Source organism: Pteropus vampyrus, unplaced genomic scaffold (assembly GCF_000151845.1).
Source record: "Pteropus vampyrus isolate Shadow unplaced genomic scaffold, Pvam_2.0 Scaffold220, whole genome shotgun sequence".
NCBI classification, from domain to species: Eukaryota; Metazoa; Chordata; class Mammalia; order Chiroptera; family Pteropodidae; genus Pteropus; species Pteropus vampyrus.
In genome coordinates this window covers 1,966,176-1,975,474 of record NW_011889001.1, presented here as the reverse complement: position 1 = coordinate 1,975,474, position 9,299 = coordinate 1,966,176, and the positions used below count along the sequence as shown (strand labels likewise).

The window sequence follows — 9,299 nt, the reverse complement described above, 5'->3', positions numbered from 1 at the left end:
AGCTGACCTCACATTCATTCCAGCCTGCAGCAGCCATCTCACAGGAAGGGGTAGCACCCCATCTAGGCATCTGGGTGACCCACCAGCTCATAATTAGACAGGTTTATCCATAAGCCAGCTGCTGGCTCTCTGCCCCAACTTCTGTACCCTGCCCAGATACACACCCTCGAAAGGCTTGTGCCAGCTTCATACGCTTTTGAAATCATGCAGTTGATCTGGAACACACTGGTGTCTGCTGCCCCTAAACATGCCAGAGAGAATGACTGCGAAAGACAAGCCAACAAGGGAGAAGAAATGCTTGAAAAGGGATTGTGCATCCAACTATGTTAGAGTTTAGAGCAAGGAGGCAGTCTCCCTACTTTAGCAAATCTGGCCTGAGAAGGATCCCCACCAAGGCCTGGGTTGGACCAAGGCAGTCCTTGAAGAGGAGGGTACTGGGATTGTCAGCCTACTCACATTTTTCCTTTCCCACACTTCACTCAGGCCTTCTTATCCTCAGGCCACCTCAGACAGTGAACACTGCAGGGTCTGGCCTTTCACACTCACCTCTCAGAGGTCTGTGACTCTTTCCTCAAAGCCTGACTCAAAGGCCAAGGTCAGAAATCTCACCTTGGCACCAGGTTCCCTTTTCCAGTAGGCAACGAGGAACTCAAACTGGGGCCCCAGGTCTTCCAGGTTAATAACCAGGTGGAAGCCATCCTTGGTAATTTCCATTTCAGGTGGAGTTAGGATAGCTGTTGGCAAGATAGGAGGAGAATCAAAGCCAGCCCTAGATAGGACTGATTTCTGTCCCAGTAGACCATGACCAAGTTATCAGTGGAAACACGCCCAGCTTGGGGGAAGGGAGGGTGTTGAATGTAGCTTCACAGCGTGCAGAAGCATGTGTGCCCATACTCTCCTGTACTCAGCAGGTGCTCAGTAAATACTTTTTGAATAACAAGCAAATGAAAAACAAACAAACAAATGACAAAGACTTATCTGCAGTTCATATGGATCAGTGATATGTACTGGCTGCTGCTGACTTTCAAGCATCAGCCAATCAGCAGCCTGTGGATGGGCCGGCCATTCTATACTCGGCCCAAGGATTCTTCATCTCATGTCCTTAATGGGGATGTTGGAAAATCGGAAGGCTTTACAAATTTCAATAATCAACTCTACAAATTACAGCATAAGCATAAACACTATCTTTCACATTGCTGGATTCCAAATAGATTGGCCAGCAGCCCCCATGGATACTTTCCCATTAGCAGACCAAGAACAGAAGGGCCCACACAGGCCATCTCTAGTCTCTGGCTAGTGACAATGGATCCATGCTTGCCTCTCAGATCCAGACACTGCAGGACCAGAAGGGCCACCCTTGGTTTGGGAAGTAGAATGGAGTGTGTTCTGGGCTAAATCCTCCTGTACTGGGGTCAGTGGACACTCAAAAGAAAAAGAAAGTCAGTTCCTACAGGGAGTTTTCAGAGAGCAGAGCAATTCCTGGCATTTGAAGAGCTGCCTGGACAAACAACAGGAAGACTTGGGGAATCGTCCAATTGTGCAAAACATCCAGTTCAGAGACTTCATATCAGCACACAGTACCGTTAGAACTACCTCTGAAATACCTCCAGAAAGAAGAGAGATGTTTGACTCCTCCAGTTTTAGGTCAAACATGATTAGAATTGGATCCTCCGATCTTCATCTTTATTGAGAATAGAATTCGAAAAAAATGACTTAAAGTCATTTCAGTTCAGAGAGTGTTTTGATAATGTTGAGGCAGGAACCTCTGTACTGTGTATTCTGCAGACTATTTTAATCTATCCAAAAGAAAGTAAATACTATTCCTGCTGTACAGCTGATGTAACTGGGCCTCAGAGAGGTTAAGCGACTTGCCCAAAGTCACAACAGTTAATGGCCAGAAATTAAGCCCGTATCTTTCCCAAGTTTCTAGACTCTACTATATGAGGTATTTAGCCTCTGTACCAGTGGATCCTAACTCCGGCTCTGCACTGACAATAGCCTGGGGAGAATGTTAAACTCCCATGAACAGGATGCACGAAGATCATTTAAATCAGACTCCCCAGAGATGGGCCCCAGACATAAGTAGTTCTAAAGCTCCCCTGTGACTTGAATGTGCAATCGAGGTTCAGAACCTCTGCTCTCAAAAAGGCTTCCTTGTAATAGTAGATCTTTTTTCAGGGTGGCCTTGAAACAAAATTTTTCACATGGTTGGGGAAGAAGTCAGGGTGATCTTTTCCAGAGGCAAAAGAACACTTAATGCCCTTAAGAGTCACGATTGCATCCCAGCTCTGTAGCTAACTCCACCTGCACAGGGGTCTCACAGGCTCACGTCTTCTACCTTTCGGTGCAGGTACAGACACTCCTGTTCCTGTTTACATTGGCCTTCTCAAGCACAAGTTGCTACTGCACACACACCCATCCACATAGTTTTGTAGGCATTTCTTATCTCTCTCTGACCCATGCCTTCCTTTCCAACAACAGCTGCCGGCCCCCAGCCATAGTCTTGGCTGGAGCCCCATGCTCTCAGGAGCCAGAGGGAGGTGATGCTGGGTGCTGCCTGGGCACTGCAGGCAGAGGCAATGTGGCACCACCCTCCAGTGTCACTCAGCCTCCCCTAGTGCCTGGCACGGAAATCCCACAACTTCCATCATATCATCCCAGTGCCTGGGCAGAACAGCCCACATTCCGCACAAAAATTCCTATTGGTATCACATTCCAATGTCCCCACCTCTTCTTCCCAGTAGCAGAATGCTATAATAGGAGAGCACTGCACTGAGGATTTATACATTTCATCTTATATGGTCACCACAACTACACAGGGAAGCAGTCCGTTGCCCTTCTTACAGATGAAGAGTCAGGGACCCAGCTATCAATGGCTGAGCTGGGATTTGAATCACATCCATCTGACTCTAGAGGGTTAACTTCCCCTTCAAATTTATCTTTGCCTTCCTCAGCCCCTTCCAGCTTGGGCTTCCCCACCTTCTAAACTCTCCTGATTTTTACCCAATCTCATGCACTCCTCAGCAACCTTTCACTCATCCCATTATTGTCGATGCTGCACCTAACCTTCCTTTATCCTCACTCGCAACAGAGGACCTCTGCCACATCAAGAAAACAGACCTCACCAAAGGCCTTTCCCTTACTTCTCCTGCAGCTCACATTATTGTCCACATCTCTCTCAGAGAAGGAGCCGCCTTTCTCCTCCCCACCTCCACTCGATCCTCCACCCAGCAACCTAACCACCATCCCCATCATTCCATGAAGCCACCTTCTCAAGAACTCATTTCGGAGTCTCCTTCAGGCTTTTCAGCAGCTCTTCTATTCTCCCATCCATGACCCTCTACCTGCCCAGCCTGAGGTTTCCCAAGATCTTGTCCTGAGTTCTCTTTGTCCTCATATCTTGTGCCTAGACAACCACATCCACTCCCAAGCCTTTAGCTATTAACTTCATGTTGTGTGTCAGGCCTCGACCTGTCTGAGCCCCAGGGCCTGATTTCCAGCTGCCACTCAGAGACATCTGGATGTGATATCTTGTAGGAACCTCAGTCCCAAAGCTAGGAGTCTCTCCCATTCCTCCAGAGCTGTTGTCCCTCCTGAGTTCCCTGACTTGAATGACATTCTCACAACCCCAACTGGAAGCTGGATACCATCATTGTCTCTTCCCACTCCATCTCCCAACAACTTGCATCCAAACTCTATCCTAACTCAGCCATGTCTTGAATTTGTCCTCTCCTCCCTATCCCCTCCCCCACATCTGGGATCAGGACCTACTTTGGTTCAGCTGAAGTGTTACAGCTCCCTCATCACTCTTCCTCTGCCTTAGAGTCTTATCCCACCCCAGGCTCCCTTTCCACACAGTAGCCAGAGTGATAGCTTTGTAAAGTAGACCTGTCTTAGACCTTCTCTTCTTCCCTGACTTCCTCTGCTGATTCGATCAAGCTTCATTCATGTCAAAGCCCTTAACCATGTTACCAGCTGCTTCCTCATGCCCTGGCCATTCAGTCCTTGCTCCTGCTGTTCCTCAAACATGAATGCCTTTTTATACACTGGCCATTGCTTGTGTTCTACTGTATTTGGCCACCTATCTGTATTCTTCTCTTTCTCAATCATTTTTCAGGTACTATTGCTAAAGAAAAGTTATTTCCCAGTGACCATAGAAGGGCACCTGTTTCCGGTGGCTCTGTTAAATCCTATTACACAAAGAAGGTGCTCACACAAGGCAACAAACATGGGGTTCGTGAGGCACCAGATGGGAGTCAGTGTAAGATTTATTGAGGCACTGTCAGGGTAGAAAGAAGCAGTCCTAGCCCCATTCCTCACTTTCAGAGCAGCTTTCCTTCTGGGTTCTTGATGTCATTGTCCCCATCACCTGCAAACTCTGACAGAGATAGGGAATGACTTCAAAGACTCTTTCAAAATGAGAAATAGGGCATGTAGAAAGCAATTGGCAATTTTTTAAATGGATCAGTTAGGGTTCTTTGAGTTCACAGTACTCTGGCTTTGCAAGACTAATTTGATGCTAAAAAGAATCCTGAAAGTCTCAGAGAATATGGTTCCTGAAAGGGAGGCTGGTGGGGGTAGGGGAATAAAGAGAGAAGTATCTTACTTGAGTTTCGATTAAAGGGGTACTCCAGGGTGCTCCAGGCTGAGCTCTGTGAGCCCAGGGTGGCCCTGACGCGGAGGTTATATGGCACGGTTGCAGTGATGTCATCAGTGATGTCGCACTCAGGATCTTTGGTGGGTGAGCAACAGTTGCTGGGAATCCAGATGTGGCTCACGTACAGGGTCTCATACTCCCTGGCCAAGGAGAGAAAAGCACAGCATCACAACTGCCCCTTCTACCCAGGCTCAATGATGGTTGCAAGTAACTGCCTCATTCACCTACATTTTATGGGTCAGCAAAATAAGCAGTTGCTCCATACTCCAGTTCCTACACTCTTCTCTGTGACCAACCATCCATTCTTTCTTATTCCTTTTGTCACCAGACAAAGGAAACTTAGGCATAAACCCCAATGTATCCAGGTCTCTCCATCTCCAGGGTCACCATCCCAATCTCAGCCACTGCCATCCCTTGCACTGCTATCATCTCCTGATTTCCCAACTTCCACTCCTGATGTTCTTCAAACCATTCAGCAGATCACAACATTTGTATCCCTAATGGCTTCCAAAGCACTTAGAAGGGAAGCCAAACTCTTCCCCATGGCCTACGACTCTCTGGCCTCTCTCTCACTCCACCCCTATACATGCTGTTTCTTCCGCAGTGACCTCCACGCTGAGCTCTTTTTATCTTAGGAGCTCTGACTAGCTATTAGTCACTGTGTCTCAAATGCTCTGCCCCTGCTGTTTACATTAGCTGGTTCCTGTCCCTCAGATATGGGCTTAAATATCACTTCCTCAGACAGATCTTCCCTGACCACCTAATGAAAGGAAGCCAGAGTCAACTCTACTGCATCAGTCTTTTAGCTTTCTCCTAGCACTGATTACTACCTGAAATTACCTAGAGCAGTGCTGCCCAGTAGAACTTTCTGAGATGATGGAAATGTTCTATATTGGTGCTATTCCTATGGTAGCTACAACCACATGTGGCTGTTGAGAACTTGAAATGTGACTCGTGTGGCTGGGATACAGACATTTTCTTTTAATTTTAATTAAATTTAAATGGCTATCTATTTCTAGTGGCTGCCACACTGGACAGTGCAAACCTAGGTTTTTTATTTTCTTTACTGTCGGTCTCCTTCTCTAAATGTAAGCTCCCTATATCCAGAACCTTGTTGACTGGACCCTGAGCCTAGAAGAATGTCTACCCATGTAGGTGCTGAGTTCGTATTTATTGTTAATAAAATATATTGAGCACCTTCTATGTCTCTGTTGCTCCTCAATGATTCCAAGGGCCTGAACACCTGCAGAAGAGTAGAGCCTGCTTGGCCCCAGGGCCAGCTGACCCTGAGGGTCACAATTTGTTTTAGCTCCTAATGACAAGAACATAGACAGAAAAACTAAGGCCTCCCTCACTTCCAAAGGATCTGAGTCTCCAATAACTTATCCTCTTCAAGTCAGAATCAAACTCATTTCTTGAGATTTTCTTCAGCATTAGACAGTTGACTCACTGTTGAAAAGAAGCTCCATCAAAATGTGTTTATACACATTTGGGTTCCCAGAGAGTTCATTATCAAATCCTCATGACAATATCCCTTGCTTTTTCAACTCTCCCAATGCCCACGCAAAAAAGGCAGGTCACTGGAGATAATCCACCCATGGGCTCACAAAGCCTCCTTGAGCTCTGGAATGAGGGCTGTGCCTCTAGCAATCAACTACTGTCTAAGAGAGAAAAACTGAAAGAAAGAAAAAAAAAAAACTCACCCCTGGTACTCCACAGAATAGTCGATTACTTCTCCAGGCACGGTCACTGGGTTCCACATCAAGAGATGCTTCATGTTGGTTGACTGTACAGAGAGGTTCTGAGGGGCAGGCAGAATGGCGACTCCATCTGGGATCAAGGCAGATAGACAGGCTGACAGGTGGGCTTATATTAAGGAAATGCCACAGCTTTAAATTAGTTCCTAATGAAAGTCTTCGTATATTTATGAAGAAGAAACACCTCTAATTTCATCATACTTGTATCAATGCTAAATTTTTTCTATCTTTATTATAATGATAGAAAATTATAATTTTCTATTATAATGATGAAATATTTAATTATTATATAATTTGGTGAAATATTATTATTAATAATTTTAATAATAATAATGGCTAATATTATTGAGCGTTTACCATGTTCTAGCTACACCATGTGTTAGATTGTTACATGATTATCTCACTTAATCCTCATGACCATACTGGGAGGTAAGGACTATTAGTTTCTCCATTGCACAAATGGCAAATCTGAGGCACGTTGTTTACAACTCTTACGTCAGTCAAATCAACCTCGATGCAGGCCTTGACGTTGCCACTTATGATGTGACCTTAAGCAAGTTGCAAAAACCTAAGCCTCCCATCTCTATGTGATAAACCTATGCAGGCTCCTGCCACCTTCTCATCACCTCCTTCTCCTGCTACTGCCATCTATATTGCACCCCTTCATGTCCCCCAACAAGACTGAATGGTGCATCAGCTGCCAGCTGGGAGGTGGAGAATGTCCAGTCTAGAAAGGCACCAAACCAGCTTGGACACTCTGCCCCAGGCAGACTGCAGGCCCCTGAGGCAGCCTGGGACACAAGCATCTGTTCATACAGGTGTATGTGGTACGCCCAGAGTATGTACACAGTTGGTATATACAGTCTGCACACAGAATAAAAAAGGCTTGGGTAGCTGAACCTATATACTCATAAGGACTTTGGGCATGCCCAGGTCTCAACCTTGTGTGTAACCCAGGGTGCAATGTGGACCCTCTGCCATGGTCCTTCTCTTCCCAGTTTCAAATGCTCTCCTTTTCAAGCCCAACACCTGCCACTCTTTGCTCAGTGATAACATCTGAGGGCACAGTGAGAAGGGGGAGGGAGGCCTTCACCCAGAATTTTTTCTCTATGTCTGTCTCCAGATTGGCACCTGTTGTTCGTTATCAAGCCCTGTGACCACAAGGGGATAGGGGTTGTCGGGGACACACCACCTGGTTCCCTCGCTTCTTCTCTAATATAGGACCTTAGTGATGCACTTCCATCCTACTCTCAGCATCTGTGGCCCTGTCCTGTGAGGAAACACCTGGGGTACCCACAAGCGGGGCTTCCTGTCCTTCCCACCCTTAACCTTGCAATCACCCAAGGGATGAAAAGAGAAGAGCCAGCTGCAGTAGGCTGGCACGGTAGGGCAAGGGATTGTCCTCTCTAACGTCCTTCCTCAGGCAAAGTATACAAAACATTTCTCTAGTCAGCTATGTGGGGAATATAAAACTATAATTCATAATGTAATAGCTCTGAAAATGAAATCTCCAGGCCCATGGAGATTTCTACTAAATACTTTTTTAATTAACACCAATTTTACACGATCTCTTCCAAAAAAAATAGAAGAGGAAAGAACACTTTCCAACTTATTTTATGAGGCCAATATTACCCTAATACCCAAATTAGACAAAGGTAGTAGTATATATTTTAAAAAACAAAACAAAATACTAGAGACCAATATATCTCATGCACTTAGATGCAAAAATTATCAATAAAATATTAGCAATCCAAATCCAATAATGCATAAAAAGGATTCTACACCATGACCAAGTGAAATTTATTCCAGGTATGCAAATGTGGTTCAACATTTGAAAATCCGTTAATAATCTACCATATCAACATGCTAAAGAAGAAAAATCATACGATCACATTAATTGACACATAAAAAGCATTTACATAATTCAACAACCATTTATGATTTTCAAAAAAATTCTCTTCAAGTTAAGAACAGCAGGGAGTTATCTCAACTTGAGAAAGACCATTTACAAAAAATCTACAGCTAACATCTCACTTAATGTTGAAAGACTGAATGCTTTCCACCTTAACATCGGAAATAAAGAACTTCCGCTGTCAGCACTTTTTATCAACATAGTACTGGAAGGTCTAGCATCTGCAATAAGGCAAACAAAACAAGTAAAAGCATACAAATTGGAATGGAAGTAAGAAAACTCCCCCTATTTGCAGATGACATGATATGGCTATGTAGAAAATTCCAAAGAATCTATAAAATAAAACCCCTAAAACTAATAAGTGAGTTCAGCAAGTTCATAGGATATAAGATAAACATAAAAAATTAATTGTATTTCTATATACTAGCAATGAACACTTAAACATTAAAAATAAAAATACAGTTGTCCTTTGGTATGTGTGGGGGATTGATTTCAGGACTCCTTCGGGTACTATACTCCTTGGATGCTCAAGTCCCTTATATAAAACGGTGTATCATTGGCATATAACCTATGTACATCCTCCCGTAAATTTTAAATCATGTCTACATTACTTACAATACCTAATATAATGTAAATGTATTTAAATAGTTGTTATAATGTATTGTTTAGGGAATAATGACAGGAAAAATAAGCTTGCACATACATGTTCAATAGAGACACAATCATAATAGGCCTAACTAAATACTACACATCAGCAATAATTATTGGCAATAATTGAATATTTTCAATCCATGATTAGTTGAATCCACAGATGCAGAACCAGTGGATACAGAAGACTGACTGTGCTATTTACAACTACTTGAAAAAAGGAAGGAAGGAAGGAAGGAAGGAAGGAAGGAAGGAAGGAAGGAAGGAAGGAAGGAAGGAAGGAAGGAAGGAAGATACTTAGGTATAAATCTAGCAAAATATATTT

The 9,299-nt window shown here is 44.1% G+C and overlaps 1 protein-coding gene across 7 annotated transcripts in view; it reads right to left on the bottom strand.

Annotated features, from left to right (window-relative positions):
* The window catches only part of IL20RB (interleukin 20 receptor subunit beta), a 43,506-nt gene that overhangs the window by 22,983 nt on the left and 11,224 nt on the right, over positions 1-9,299 (bottom strand). For 6 of the 7 annotated variants that reach the window (XM_023538379.1, XM_011373206.2, XM_011373208.2 and 3 more), the window contains 3 exons: positions 6,361-6,487; positions 4,607-4,797; positions 610-734 (listed from right to left, as the gene is read on the bottom strand). In XM_023538379.1, the coding sequence (XP_023394147.1) occupies positions 610-734; positions 4,607-4,797; positions 6,361-6,487 (443 nt within the window). Of the gene's footprint in view, positions 1-164; positions 264-609; positions 735-4,606; positions 4,798-6,360; positions 6,488-9,299 lie in introns of all 7 variants that reach the window. The other variant, XM_011373202.2, reaches the window with a different exon arrangement.